General features: G+C 44.2%; 1 protein-coding gene across 4 annotated transcripts in view; it reads right to left on the bottom strand.

The window, feature by feature from the left end:
* CDH7 (cadherin 7) overlaps positions 1-5,606 on the bottom strand; it is a 124,124-nt gene extending 118,518 nt beyond the window's left edge. Inside the window, exon 1 of one of the 4 annotated variants that reach the window (XM_081014170.1) lies at positions 5,428-5,606. In XM_081014170.1, coding sequence (XP_080870296.1) covers positions 5,428-5,553 — 126 coding nt within the window. In that variant the 5' untranslated portion in view covers positions 5,554-5,606. Of the gene's footprint in view, positions 1-4,511; positions 4,605-4,759; positions 5,305-5,427 lie in introns of those variants that run through there. The other 3 variants (XM_081014171.1, XM_081014173.1, XM_081014172.1) reach the window with 3 other exon arrangements.
* Positions 5,607-16,385: the final 10,779 nt, after the last annotated feature.

The following is a 16,385-nucleotide window of genomic DNA, read 5'->3' as shown; positions in this document are numbered from 1 at the left end:
TAAAAAAATTATAGTAATGAATGACTACTAAAAAATCCACTCCAATATGTTTTAACACACATATTTAGATCACTAGCCTATAAAACTGTTGAGGTTGTTTTTTAATTAACAATTCTTGCTACCTGCATGTAACCTTAAGTGTCCCATTGGGAAAGAAATTGTATTCTAAAATATAGTGGCAAATAAAGTTTCACTTAATTTTTTTTTGCACCTGATCTCAAGTACATTTGCTTGGAAATAAGCCTCACTGACTCTATGAAACCTATTTCCAAGTAAACTGATTTTTAAGGTTCCAACCGTAATATATGGAACACAATGCCCATATACCGTGACTGCAAACACAGTTACATGAAAGTTACAAGGACTTACTTCCAAGAAACTGCCTTTAGCATTCAGCGGTGCTTCACAGTGTTCATATACGAGCAGTCATTATAAACAGTTAACTATAGCATGCGGCCACAGATTTAGACAGGATGCATAAGATTTTCCTCACCTCTAAAAATACTAATTATTATATTTGACTACAAATATGATCAGCACCATGATAGCAATAATTGCAATTCTCATCCAGTTAGCTGAGATGTCATGAATGAGTGAGCTTAACAGTGTTTATTAATATGGGCAGTATTTATATAGCAATTAAACTTTTGGGAAGTGGCATGTTCTTTCCCCTCCCTTACCTGACCTTTAGGCACAAATCCATCCTTTCCATATACATCCCAAAGCCCACTTCAACCCAACTCTCGATCTGCCATTTTGGGGGAAGACTGATCTTCTGCACGAGGCTTTGCCCAATCAGTATTTTTCTCCTCTATTCCTGACCTCCACACGACACGACCGCCAATGTATTCCTGTTATAACTTACAGACCCACAGAAAAGCAGCTTGCTCTAAGAACTTTCCATATCTTATCCATGTCACCCACAGGGCAAGAGTTCTCCATTGCAAGGTCAAGTGCAGACTTTTAATGCCCTCAGTGCTTCTTTCACATCTATTTCCCATTTTCTTAATGGCTTTGGCTTCTCAGCATTATCGCACCGCCCAGTTGTTAACCCTGATTCTTACTTTCCTTGGAAACAACCCCGATATGGAGCACAGACAATGGCAACTGGAAAATTATACCCTATCTAGGTCAACAGTGCAAGATCTATCCCTTCATCTTCACACTACTCCGCAGTCTTTCAATCAAGTAACGCTCTGTGTGTTGTGATAATTCCACCATTGACTGCTACCCCCAGAATCTGAACTACGACCCCTTGAATACTTGTGGAAGCAGCAGGTCTGCCCCATGATAGCTGATCAGCTATAGCTACAGCATTTACAATTTGTCATTCTGTTTCACAAACCCACAGGGAAAACCAAATTGCTTTTGGTACAACATCTAAGTCTGCCGCCTGTGGGCTTTCAAGCATAACTGCACACCCCTCTCCAACCTTAAAAGAGAAATGTTCAATTTTTCAGGCATGTTCAATGCACCTTTGCTTCATGGGCCCTAAGCAGGTGTGGAGGGAGTGGAATCTAGGTAGTTACAGCATACACCACAATTATAACTAGATTGTGATCCATATTACAACTGCTGACCCAGATGTTCTCAAAGACAGAAGCTGTCTTATTGGGAGAAGTATAGGAGGGTTCCCTTAAGAAGACAGTTCTCTGAAGCTAAAGGTGGCTTGATTATATGCATTCAGTTCCCTGTATTAACTATTAAACTTGGCTAAATAGTTACAAAGGAGTGAAAACATATATGGCATGCTTCCTGGTATCTACATCCAAGGAGCATGAACTGGTCCAAATATACGGCCCTGCTACATCGAACTAAGTCCCGGTTCTTCAAACTCACAAGAAAGGACTTGACAAGTTTGCAAAACAAAGAAAAGGCATACTTCTGGGTATGGCATGGTTTTCTGTAAGGACTATATAAAAAAAAACAGCGATCATGATTCTTTACACAATGCTCAAGAAACAGGACTAAAGTGCATGAAGTTTTTACAACTTTTTAAGATGTGTGTTTGAATTTTACAACATGAAGTTGAGTAACCCAACCCATTTTCCTAAGGTTTTCTCAAATGAGCCTATGATATTAAAATGAGCACATTATTCCAGTCAAATTCCCCTAATTCTCTTTCTTTCTTAAGATAAGTGGAGAGGGAAATCATTTCAAAGGTGAAAAAGAAAAAGCCATTCCATCATTTGGAGCACTTTATCCAATGATAGCCTACTAAAGTGCTGCTTCCCCTGCCTGCCTCAACACACACACACACACACACACACACACGCACACGCACACACTAAGTTTGAGCTCTTCTGTCATGCTTCCATTTGTCTTCCACTGAGGACAAAATTTCAAGAATTCCCCCAAATGTCCATTTGGGAAAAGAGAGGACAGTCTGTTTTTCTATGCTATTTCTATAGCTAAAGCAGAGGTGCAGGAATCAAATCCAGCACTCAACTCTGCCTTTGTATTCATTTCCTTGTCAAGATTAAGACATCTCTATATACAGAAGGGATTACTTTGTAGCAGCTCCCTCCCTGCAAAGCCACTATGTTCCCAGAGGAGGCACTCCTGTATTGCTGCTTATAGCTCCACATTCACACCACCTATCTTTATGCACCCCTTCTCAGCAAGGCTCATCTGACGCCTTACTGTCATGAGAAAGCAGAAGATAAGTCTGGCAAGAAAGCACACATGAACAAATGGTACCTCATCAGCTAAAGCAAATGAAGACAGTTGAGAAGAAAATGTTACTGTAATATCTGGTTGTGAGATACACAATGGACTCTTACTTCATCGTAGGCTGTGCTAAGAGTTTCTCAACTCCAGATCACTTAAAAGTTGAAAATAAGCAACTTCCATTAACTACTTCCATTTTTGAATACAGTACTTTGGGATAAAAAACATCTTCTTCACTCAAAGGATGTTGACTCAGGATGAAATAAACATGGTTTTCTATAGGAATAGCAAATATGCCCAGCCCAGCGGCTGACTTTTCTAAAGGTTAAACACATGCATGCACCAAAGACCTAGGGTGCAGGTTTAAGGCATTGAAAACAAGACGTCAAAATGAGGACCATACTTCTTAGGCAAAAATGGCCATACTCTAGGATGTATTGCAGTTCTACAGATGCTCTACAGTTGCTCTCTTACACACAAGGAAAGCAGAGCACTGTGGTTCTATCAGCACAGGGAGACTTAAAGAGTGTCATTGTTAACACCATCCCCCTGACCTATAAGCGGTACTTAATTAGTTATAATCTTTCACTTTTTAAAGGTACAATGTCCTCCAATTAACCCTGAAGACCTTAAAAGTTTTTGCAGAAAGATGATCACTATTAAACACTGGATGGTGCTGTGTCCCTCGCCCCCTTATCTTAACCAGCTTAAGCCTTCCATGTGTAGTTCTAGCAAAACCTGAAAACTTTTGGTATTCGCATAGGAATATCCTTACTGGTTCAGATCATCATCCATACATCTCTAAGTCCTGCTTCTGCGTCTAATCTCAAGTATTTTCTGTTCATAGGAAACCTTGATCAGCTTATTTTAATGCCAAACAAAACATTGATCAATTAAGCTCCATTTCTGTCAGCTGATTTTATTTACTTATTTGAAAGGTTGGTACTCTTTATGAACAGCACAGGCCATACACATTGTATTCCCTCAGGTACTCACACCTTGTGGTGCTTTAAAAGTTAGACTTGGGAGGTTTTGAACTGAAGACAAAGCTCATCTTCAGTCACAGATTTCAAAGGTAAATCATGGCAGCACAGCAGGGAAATACTTTTAAAGAAACCTATAGTTATTTTTTTTGCTAAACACCCTGAGTACTGCCATGCCAGTTATTATCAACCGTTGCTGGTATTTATGTATCTGCAGCTTTACAATTTATATTCTGACTGCCAGAAAACAACCAGACCCCTCAATACCATTTCCTACCACTGACCTGTCAGGATATCTGGCTACATGACATATTAGCACTCACACAAAATCCCAGAATCCAAATGTCAACAGAAAAGCTAGGTTGTTGTCTTTTACAAAAGATGAACATATCTGACTTTCACTAAAAGGCATAAATGGAAAGGACACCTAAATTCATCTACCATCAAAATTAGCACAATATAGTCAGAGGGGTGCCTACAGTAGCCTATATATGATTACCAAGAGGGGTTTTGGTTGTAATTGATGGTGGTTGGCTGCTTGTGTCATCCTAGCAAGGTATAATTATATCCAACAAAGCCTTAATATTTTTATTTTCCAAAAGAAAGAAGGGAGGGGGAGAGAAAGGACAATATGTCCTGTTAGATGAAACAATGAAGTCAAGAGTGTCATTTCAAGTCTGCTTTGACTCCAAGCACTTTCTATCAAACAGGGCTATTCTTCCCAACAACTGAAAAGGATTAAAGTATCAACGATTCCATTTGCGGAATCAAAAAAGCTTCACCGAGCACAGTCTCTCCCCCCCCCCCTCCTTAAACCCATCCCTAACAAAAGTCATCCTGAAGGCAACAGGGACTCACCTGACATCACAAAAGGAAGACCTGAGCATTAGACAAAATGTCCATTTTTACTTTATCGATCAGCAGGACGTTTGATCAGCTAGGCAAGCAGGGCAAAAAGCCAAATCTAATTTACAAAAAAAGGGGGGGGGAGAATCGGGGGTACACGCATGCACATGCACACGATGGAGGTCAGCAGGAGCCAGTCACACACCGCAGAGGGAACCTCACTAAGTGCATGCTAATTAAAAACACGCTCTCACTTCCACCTTTGCAAAAACTGCGAAACAACCCGGCTTCCAAAGGATGGAGACGGCAGAGGCGCGCGGAGATCTGCCTGCATCACTAGCCTTCCAGTCCACAGCATCAGTACCAGCAGCAGGCAGTAGGACAAGCGCAAGGTGGTAGCAGTTTAGCTCTCCAGCAAATTGCATGGGGCGGCGGGGAGGGGGGATGAGAAGCTTTGCCCCCTCCCTTGCTTCCTTTTTCAAGAGTAGCTGGCTTCGTCCCAGCTGCCTACGTGATCTACCTCCTGAGCCATTCTCGAGCCGCTTTCTTTCTAGGGGTCCTTATGGGGAGTTTGTTCCCCGCGATCATATCTTGCTGTCTATGGCATCGACTGGTGGGAGGGCGAGGGGAAGAAGCAGCAGAAGTCCGCTCCGGGTGCCTTTTGCAAGCTCGGCGAAATCGAGCATTTCTCCCGGGGAAGCCTCTTTGCCCAGGCAGCGTCTTTGCCGCCAGCAAGCGACGCGATCGGCGAGGCAAACTTCGGGACGCGATCCCCTCGCCCGCCCGTGTAGCCGCAGAGAGGCAGCTGACTTTGCCCCGGGACTCGGGAGAAAGGCTTGCGAAGGAGGAAAATGCGAAGAGGGAGGGGAAGGTGGGGGGAAATTAACCCACCGCTTTCCCTGCAATTGCTCTCACGATGCAGCCTTACCTGCTTATTCCGCGCTGCTTCCTTCCCCGCGCGTCTCTCTCGCCTCGCAGCCGCCGAGCCAGAAGCCTTTAATCCAAGTGGGCCGGCGCCGGAGCGGCGAAGTCCTGGCCGCCTCTTCTCGACCATGTGCCCGGGCTCCGCTCGAGAACTTGCTTCGCCTAGGCGAGCGGCTTAGCTTCGGGCAGACGCCGACACAGGGGGTTCCCTCCCCGCCAATCGGAGCCTGCCGAGAGGCCGCGAGAGCCAATGAGCGGCGAGGGGGGTGCTCCTGCGGCGCCGGGCCCCGCCCCGCCCTGCCCAATCGGCGCCGTCCGCCCGAGCGCGGCTGTTCAGCGGCGAGGAGAGCCCCGTTTCCCCGGCCGATCGCGAGCGCCGCGCGCCTTACCTTCGCCCGCTTGCTCGCTCGCTTGGAGAGAAGAGGCGGACGCGCTTCCTGCGCCTCGACTGGCGGTGGAGAGAGGAAAGAGATCCGAGAGTCCCCGGGATGCGAGGGGCGGGCGGCTGCAGTGCAAGTCGATCCCGGGATCCGTTTTAGGGAGCCCATCCGGAAGGAAAGAGATCCAGGAGACGGCTCTAGACTGGGAAGCGAGCTCCCGGGACCAGCCTTCTTCATTAGGCAGAGGCAGGCCTCAGGCGGCCCATTCGAGGTCTCGGGAAGAAGGCAGGGAAGTGCGCCTTCTTTAGTTTATTATCATGACGTCCTTGCATTTGTATTGCTGCCCCGTGGGATGAAAGGTGGTATATCAATTTAATTAATTAATAAAATACTTTCCTGGACGGGGAAATGATTTTGCTAAATATGCATTTACTTTTTCAGGGGACAGAGGCCCGAGGGGCAGCTGTCCCCACCCTCCAAATCAAGTAAATAAATAAAAAAAATACTTAACTAAAAGCAGAACTTGCAGAAAGATTTTGGCAGATTTTTCTGAGCACCTGGGGTCAATAGAAAGTAATTTAAAGCAACTGTTGTGGAGGTATTTCATTCCAAATATGCTAGACAGAGCCAGACAGAGGATGATGACAGGTGAGTGTCCTTGCCCTGCCCCTCCACACATAAATCCTGGCTGCATCCATGGACAGAGGTGTGCGATGATGATGATGATGATGATATCAATATCCCGCCATTCCTCCCAAGGAGCTCATGGTTCTCCCTCCCCATATAGTATCCTCACAACAAACCTGTGAGGTAAGTAACTGGCCACAGGTCAAGCAGGGAGCTTCATAACCAAATGGGGAGGCTCAATTCGCTAACCGCCGCATGGCACTTACCCTGCCTTGGGCAGCAGAGCATCTCAAGCTGACCTTGAACACCCATCCTCCTCACCAAAAGACAGGGTGAGCAAGGAAGCTAGGGCTAATTGCAGAGTTTGGTGTTGTGGGGCAAGTGCCCTCAACCCAGCCATGTACACAATAATGGCAATAGGGCCTGCTGCTCAGGCTCAGCTGCTGTTCCCATGCCCAGGAAGCCAGGCGAGTGTGTAGGGTTTTCACTTGTGGAGGTACATCAGCCGTAAGGCCTGAGTCTCTCCATGCTGTGCTCAGACAGGGCTCCTGCTGTGTTCCATTTGCTTGTCCTGACTCTAGAGTGTCCACACAGGCCTCATATCCACTCCCACAGTGCCCAAAGGGAAAGAGGAGATTTACCAGGAAGGAGAGCTCGTTTCACTCAGCTATTCTGCTTGTTCTGTGGGTAGCAGTAGTCAGGATTGGACCTGCGCCTCCCTACTGTGCCATACGGAGAAATAGATAAATGAGGCAGACTGGTATCACATATTTAATTCACTTTCAATGCACATTAACAGCACATGACTTCCTCCAAAGAATGGTGAGACTGTAGCTCTGTGAAGGGGGAAACCTACAGTTCCCAGGATTCTTTGCTGGAATTCACGTGCTTTGAAGGTGCATTGGATATGCTTTGAATGGATGGAGTGGCCTGATCCAGCTGCACTCTTGTGGGACCAATTGCCCAGGAATAGGCACCAATCCTGCAAGCCACCTCTTGCTTGCCTGTACTCTCTCTGTGAGCAGTGCAGCAAAGGGGTCAAGCCCAGCCCAGCCCTCAGAGCTGCACTGCTGCATCACCAAGAAAGAAAGCATTGGTGAGGGCTTGCTGCTCGCTTCCACACCTTCACTCTCATTAGGTGCCCTGTTGATGGATAAATTGACACATGGCCCAACTGCATTGCCTATAGGGAAAAGGCAGAGGCAGAAGCAGCTACTTCCTCTAGCTTACATTCTCGCCTGAAATCCCGGGGCATAGCAGGGCAGCCCCAGTCCTTTCCATCGCACCTCTAGAAGTAAGGTGTGACATGATAAGTGATGGGAGGCAGCTGCAACCACCACTCACTTGCTCACTTTTGTGGGCAGGGGAGCAGAAGCTGCCTTATGCCACCTGCCCTCCAAACAAACACAAAGAGGACCCTAACCTTTCTGGAGGCTCTTGGGCCTCAGCAGGAGCTGGTCAGCACCAGTGGGCTTTCCTGAGATGCTGGGGTGGGAACAGCTGCTCCACAGTACAGAATTGCCAGGAGGTTTTCTGGATCTTTTTCATGTAGAATTTATTTTTTTAAAGCAATCACCCTTTTCTTTTTCTCCTTTATCTACCACTGTCATCTAGTCCTCCCTTCAAAAGAGTGAATCCAGATGGATCCAAAGCAGTAGCAGAGAGTGGGTTTCCTCTGACAGAGAGGGAAAGGGACTGCAGTTAATCTGCCTCCTGGGGCTTGAAAGTGTGTTTAAACCAGAGGGTGAGAAAAGGTGCAAATCTCTGTGATATATATAAAAATATTTATATTAGAAGCAACACTCCTTTGAGCTGACACAGAATGGCAAAGTCACACAACTAATCAGAATTTAAGGCTGATCCTTTCTGCCTCTGCTTCTATTTTCCTTTGCAAAGAGTCTGAGTGCCTTCCCTTAACATTAACACCCAACCCCCCAGTTCCACATTCTTCTTTATGGTGGTAGAAGAAGGACAAACGGATTGGCACCTGGGAGGGGAACCACATTCTACTGTGAGCAAACTTGGGGGGGGGGTAGTGGTGGGTAGCCCAAGAGCAAAAGTGAGTGAAACGGTGGATCTAGCTCTTACCATTCATTTAGTAGGCTACATTTCAGCCACTCGGAAGTCAGAAGTCTTGCAAACGCATCTTTCCATCCTTCATCCAAGCAAGCAAGAGGCATTATCACAGCTGGAGAAAACAACCCAGCCAAGGCAAAAGCGCTCAGGGAGGGTGCAGAACAATTCTGGTGGGGAGCGTAGCTTGGGGAGAACCAGTGTGGTCTTTGAAGGAGGTGTGGCCAGGGCTGGATGTAGAGGCTTGGAGGGCTACATTTGGACCCTGGTTCCCCACCCCTGTTTAGCAGCTAGTAAAAAGTAGAGATGATGGCATCAGGTTTGGACCATCAGCCTATGAGAATCTGTGAGCCCTTTGTTTTACGTGGATGTTGAATCTGCAAAAAAGAAAAAGCAAAAAAAAAGCGGTGAACTTAGATTTTACTATGGCTGGTGCCAAGATTAAATTTTCCTCAAAGATTACTATTATTTGTTTATTCTTAATATCTCCTGTCCTTAAGAAACATGCATCACAACCACAGAAATCTCATCGAAATAAACCTGGGCCTGCACTGCCTTTTGATTTGCCTTTTCGGCGCATTAGCCTTTTCTTCAAAGCTTTTGCATACTTTCAAAGAGCAAAGCTGTTATGTAGATTTCTAATTAAATGTAGTTCTTTAATTCAAAGCACATTGTGAACTGTGGCAACAGTGATAACAAAATATCTCAAGAATAAAGCAATTTCCTTCTTTTAAGAATGAAAAAAGGGTAGGGCGGTGTGTGTGTATGTGCTTCCTAATCACTCAGAAAATCAAATATCATGTCAGTCTCAAATTGTGTAGCTTTTGAAACATGAAATACAAACACTGGTATTTCTGTAAGGGTAAAAATCAAAGAGCAGCTTTATCACGATCTCTACCATATCTCCTAACCCTTTTTTGAGGTTTTGCATCTTTGATTAGGGGTTATGAGCAAAGACCAAAAGCACAACATTCTAGCACCATGAATTCAAGGACAGGTTTTTTGTGGGTTTTTTGAAGAGGCAAGTAGAAGAAATCTCCCATCTCAAACCTGTGCATCCAAGGCCACGGATGCAATATAATAGAATGCATTCAACCACAAAAAGCCTGTGACATTCTTGTGCGTGCCTATGTAATTAACCACGGGAGCTGATTCTGTTCTTCATGTGTTTGTGTGTGTGTGTTAAGAAAAGTGGAATCTTAGGCTAGCCATTAAAGAGCAAGGCTGAAGGACTAAGACGTTTTCTGAGCAAAGGAAGGGCATCGTTTGTGATGACCGCAGACTTGCTTTATTTATTAACTAAAGGCATTCCTGTGCCATCTTTTAGGGCAGCTTGCAAGCATGACTGAAACAATGCAAGGTTCAGGAGAGAGTCTCAGTGATATGAGGTCACCACCAAAATGACCTGGTCTCTAGGGCTTGTCTGTCTTAGAGACCGATTGATATGGGTGCACGTGGTCCTTCAGATCATCTGATCCCAAACCATTTATGAGTTTACTGGTAAAAAACAACAACAACAACAACAACCCTCAGCACTTTAAAGGAAACCCCAAAACAAATAGGCAGACCATGTGATTAGGACAGCATTGGTTCCATTGAATATCTAGCCCCCTTGAGCATTTGAGGCTGCGTTCTGTGTCAGCGGAAGTTTCCAAACTATCATTACACTGGGTTTATCCACTCTTCCGCTTGTCCTGTGCCTGGAAAGCACAGGTCTGAGTGGTTTTGTGTTTGTCCCACAGCTTCCCCTGGGAAACATGCACTCTACCGCTGAATCAGAGCAAACAGCCATGGAAAACCTGGTTGCCATTTGGTCCAATTTAGTAGTGAGGCAAATGGAGGTGTGGACAAACCCAAACAGTGTGATGCAGAGCATATTGCAGTAGTCTAGTCTGAATGGAACAGATGCATCTGAGGAATCTTCTCTTACTCATATTTGGATAATGGTACATAACATTAAGAGTACTTTCCATTGTCCAAAGCTCTTCAGATACATTTTGCCAGTAATCCTTACAGCATTCATATTAATCAGTACCTTTTCCGCACACATTTAGCCACTGCCATACACCTGCTCTAATGGCATAGTCTCAGCCTCTATATCTGGCACTTTAGCTCACAAAGGAGCATGTAGGATTCAGGGGGCAGGCTTTTCATCCCTCAGACATCCTTACGCCAATACTACTGAGCTGTTTCTGCTCATGCAATCTGTCACATTTCCTGTGTGACTAGGCAGAGGAATAACATAAGGCGAAGATTGTTAACACATAGATTGCGGTGATCAAATGCGCTGAACTGACATGGCTAGCCCCTAAAAATAAGCATTGAGTGAACATTCCTTGGGAGGTAGCAACTGTCATAATTTTGATGGACACTCTAGGGAAGTAGCTTTTGCAATTTGATCTGTGCATTTACATATTAGATACAGTATCAAAAAGAGATAGGCAACATTGTAAGAAGTAGAAGCATTTCCCAGTACAATCTGCTTTTATGTCCTGCAAATAAAATTACACAGAAAATCATCTTGGTAAATATTTGGTATGGCCACTAGCGCCAGACAAAATTACTTGGTGCCAGATCAAGACTACAGGCCATCAGATGGTCAACCAGAGTGTAAATGTTTATCTTATGAAGTATAATGCTAAGCTCAGAAATAACAAAATGTGTACTTTTTAAAAAATGTACATTTGGCACTTTCTGAACTTCCCAGCAACTCTTTACATATGTTGTCCCACACAGGGAGAATGGACAAGGTTTGCCTAAAATGGCCTGGTGGACATCTGAATCTCAGTGGGCAGGAAACTCCCCACTACTGCTCTAGATATTGTGGACTACAACTCTCATCTTCCCTGACCATTGGCTTTGCTGAATGAGGCTGAGGGGAGTTAGAATCCAACAACATATGGAGGGCCACAATCCCTTGTGAATGGGGTAATAATAATAATAATAATAATAATAATAATAATAATAAATTTTATTTATATCCCGCCCTCCCCAGCCGAAGCCGGGCTCAGGGCGGCTAACAACAATAAAACAGTACAAAAGTACAGCACAAACAACACTCTAAAATCATTCATTATAAAATTAATTAATTCAAGCCACTGGCAACCATTGGGCCAGAGCTCCGCGAAGATTGCCGAGGGAGGGAGACAGGCAGAGGGCGCTTAGGTGCAATCTCATTGATGGCTGCCAGGAGCTGGATATTCCAGCCCTCAACAAGCTCAGTCAATGAGTCGCCAGGGGGAGCAAGGTCCCGCAAGGCTTGGCGGAATCTATCAGGGTCCATCAGCCTCTGCGGGCGAGCCCAAATCGGCTCCCCACCTAAGCAGGGTGGGGGTGGAAAGTCAATCCTGGCTTTCAGAGCGTAGTGATCAGACCATGGCACCTTCATCGAAGGAGACATGATCACATCTATACCTACGCCAAAGATCAAATCCAGCGTGTGGCCTGCTTGATGTGTGGGGCCCGAAACAAACTGGGAGAGCCCTAGTATTATTACAATCGAAGCCACAACATTACCTTTCTGGAAGGTTATGTTCTCAAGAAGGCTGGCAACTTCAAGCCCACTCTGTAGGGTGCATCTGCCTGCATCAGCACAACCTTCTGCCCCAGCTACAACAAAACATGTCTCTCCCATATTGGTCTCTGGAGCTTTCAACAGTTTCAGCAGTTTATTTCCCCCCCAAAGGCACACTCCTCCATTGTCTCCTGAGACGGATGCCAACCACAGAGCCCCAGTCCCTCGTGAATATTATTACAATCTAAGCCATAACATTGCTTTTCTGGAATAGGAAGGATACATTCTCAGGAGGTTTATCTTTCCATCTGCCAGATACTCCATCAGAGGGATAGCAAGCATAGTGTTCCATACTCTGCATAAGCATGACAGAAATATAACTAGCTCTAAGCGCGCACACACAAAACCCACTCCCTTACTACGGCATTATGTGGAAGCCAAACTCTAAGTGTGCGACTTGAATATATGACCTTCCGTCTGAGAAAGGAGAATGCTTTCTATTTCCATAAGCATCCTGATATAACTATAAATCAAACACAGATCCACATGCTCTGACTCTCTTCAATCTACACTTATTTCTTTCATTCACATTTCTCAAAAGAGCAGAAAACACCTGTCAAGAAAAGACGGAAAACTTTCTAGCAACAAAGAACTCAACTTGATTGCCATTCACAGTCTATTATATAGTTCTATAGTGGAATTCACTTTACTGTTTCCTTGTCCCACTTCTCCATTAATTCATTAAAACTTGGATATTCCGCTGCAGCTACAACAAAATGTTTTATCATTGATTTATTAATAGGAAGACGACTCCATGAATGTCTCTCACACTTGCTCTCTCTCTCTCTTGCTGTATATCATGCAATCTTTAATCATATAGATGTTGTTGGACTACAACTATCAGCCCCATGCTCAAAGGTTCAGGATGATGGAAGCTGTAGTCCAACAATATGTCGAGGCACCACATTTGCTGTCCTTAGTCTAACACAATATTATAAGTGCAGCCTTTTGTGCATTCATAGCTGCCCGGTGAAGTGAATGAAGAAGCGCCCTCTGCTCAGCATGAAGAGGACAGGGTTGTGCAAATTTCACATGTATAAATGGTTAGTGCAAGCATATGCAAATTCAGAAGATACATGCTAGTTGTGTTGTAGACTAGGCTAGATTATTCTGACTGTCATTTCCAGGCAGAATACGTCTATGCCATTGTGGTATTTGACATATCACAATCTGTTGTTTATATTACCTGTTGGTTTCCACATTAGAGCCACATTCACATCATACAGGAAACCACTTTAAACAGTCATCACTTCCTCCAGAGAATTATGGGAGCTGTAGCTTGTTAAGGATGCTGAGAGTTGTTAGGAGACCCCTATACCGCTCCCAGAGGTACAATTCCAAGAGTTCCACATTCAGTGAGATTGATTATTAAACCACTCTGGGAATGTAGCCTGGGTGTGTCTCCAAACATCAACACGTCTGTAGAACAAATCCATCCCTATATATGCTATGCTGTTATCATTCTATTTCACCTGAAAATGCCCAACTGTCCTTTTTTCAAATTTGTAGGAGTAAAGAAAAACAAAGGTCAAATAAAGGAACAGAAAGTGCTAACTGGACCTTGCCTGAGGCATTGAAATGCTGTACGGAGAAACTAGCATATGTTCTGTGATATAGAAGTCTCACAGTCTCACTGTAGGAGCAAGACGAGGCAATTCCATCTTACTGTGGGGTAGCAGATCTCTTGTAGACAAAATGCTAAAGGTCACCTGTGTATGGAGAACCTTTAAGAAAGTACTGACTTTGATTCATTGTCTAAGAAATAGTAAAGACTACTTCTTGTACTTTAGGGCTAAATGTGGGTAGCAATGCATAACTGGGTCACTGCCTAGAGAAGCTTCTTGTCAGTCATGAGGACAGTGGCCATTTATGAAAGTTCCCTAGTAGTTGCGGTAGGAAATGAGGAGCACAGATGAACTCCAGGGGTTGATGGAGGGATAATGCTGCCAAATAAAACATCCATGGAATGTGCCCACCAAATAACCAAACTTCTTTCATTATGTTGATATACTTTCCGTCAGAGGAAATATTTACTTGTGGACCTTCCATCTCATTTACAGCTCTTCTTGTGTTCAGGCACCACTGCTTCTGTCCATCTCATAAAAAACCACCTGCCCACATCCTTTAGGGAGCAATCCTACATCTGTATATGTATGTGTAAATGTGTATATGTGTGTATATAGTGTGTGTGTATACATATATAAAGCTGTTGTAAAGCAAGTATGTATGTTAAGCCAGTGTAAAATCACACCAGAGCCAAACTCCGTTCAGCAGGACTACTGCTAGCTGAACCAAGCTTAGTCTGGAAAGTAGAAAACAAGCCTTAAAAATAGTGTTTGAGTTGCAGTGCTTCTTTTGCTGGCTTAATTTACACCAGGTTGCCAGGTCCCATGACCATGCTCAACAGATTTAGTCCCACCCAACAGGCTTAGAACCCCCTCTCTAGTCCCACCCTAATCAGCTTATAACCCTTTCTCTAGTCCCACCCGACAGGCTTAGAACCCCTTCTCTAGGCCCACCCCACCAGAACCCCAGTGTCACATGCATACATTTGTTATTGGCTGCTATTCATGATGAGCCAACAAGATTCTGCCCTTCCAGCTCTACAGTGTTTTGTAAATAGTTAAAACAAATGTTCTTTATGCCTCCAGTGGCTTTTCACTCCCTTAATGCCTATCACAAAAGTAGAATTTACCACTAGTAGAGAACAAGCTGTTCCTGTTGCCGTGTGGATAGCTTCTACTTGGTGTTCCAGCCTACCAGCCATGCCCATCTCCAGGTTACTCCATTCCATTCTCCCTTCCACCCAGCTTTCCTTTCTTCCTCCCAACAGTCAGTGTTCCATGACTACTGAACGTGCTCAATCCACAGTAGTCTATTTCTGATGTCCTCCTCTCTCTCCCCTTAGTTTTTATTTATTTGTTTGTACTTCTGCAGACTTTGGTGTTTCCCTGAACCTGATAATACTTTTTTTTCTTTCTTGTGCATGCATGGTGCTGTTTTGGCTACATAAACATCAGCACTTGCAGACAAAAATACACATGACCTGTATGATGCTATTACTCAAAAGACCATGGCACAGAAGGTAAATAATGTGTGTGAAATCTTCAATATCTGCACATTTATACTTGTATAGGATGACAATATCCTCCTGTTTATTTAAAACTGTATCTTGCCTTGTCCCCACCCCATCTTTGCCGCTAATCCGTGTCAGCCCATTTCCTTGTTATTTTTCTCTCTTTTTTGAGAGGGGTGGTCACATTTAATTTATCTACAAAATGGTGGGATGGATGTAAGAATGGTTTTGTGTACAATATAGAATTTACTTCTCAGTCCTAAGGCCAACAATAGAATAGGTGCTTTTCTGAGCTGCAGATGCCTGCAGGAGGATAATATACCCACCAGTTACTCAGCTGCTTCATCTGTCATTTTTATGAAGGCATGTCATGGATGGACTGAGCAAAATTGCCTGTGAAAAGTGATGCAGGGAAGAGAGCAGCTAACCCCCTTCTCTCTCTGAGTTAGATAAAATTAGTGCTCATTTCATTTTCTTGTTTTGGAAAGTGTGAGATGGAATGGAGCAGGGGGGAGTGGGATAGTCGTCAAGGAATTGGAGAAGGAACTTGTCTAAACAACAAGCACAAATAATAATAAAACAATATGTCGTAAAACTCACAGTATAAGTGTTACAACAGGGCTGCCACTCCTGAGCTATGATTAGCCAACTCAAATTAATGAGAAAATTAAAAAGTAACAGATGTGAGCGCATGTTAAGCATAAATTTCTTCACACTTATTATTAAGTGTGTTTCAGATTAGGGCTGTCAAGCATCCTTTCACTGAGAGAATAAAAGCAAAAGGAGGCAGATTTAACAGTTTCTGCAGTGTTATAGAGGCCACTTGGACTTTGTTATTGGCTAAAGATTTCTTTCTGGACAATTTTGCCACAAACGGGAGGGAAATGGCAAAGGAAGGGGGACTCCCCCCTCCCACCCTCTTATTTTCCTCATCAAAAGAATTCTGATAGACCCTCCATAAAAAAGAACCAACTGTGTGTGTTGGGAAACATGTCTTAACACTTCTCTCTTGAAGCCTTCTCCCCCCCCCCCTTTTCTCATGCGTGTCAGTGCTTTCTGAAAAGATATTGTCCTCTGCCAAGGCACAACTGAAAGGCAACAGATGTTGCTAAGATTGTCTTCTGTCCTGTTTCATTCCTAAAAAAAGAAAACGAGAGAAAGAGAGGCGAAAACCTTGCTTTAAATCACTGGAGCATTTTGTACCTCGGCAAATCTGTTTGCACATGCTCCAG

The sequence above is a fragment of the Podarcis pityusensis genome (genome assembly GCF_964106645.2).
Source record: "Podarcis pityusensis genome assembly, chromosome: 7".
NCBI classification, from domain to species: Eukaryota; Metazoa; Chordata; class Lepidosauria; order Squamata; family Lacertidae; genus Podarcis; species Podarcis pityusensis.
This window is presented reverse-complemented; position numbering and strand designations above follow the sequence as displayed.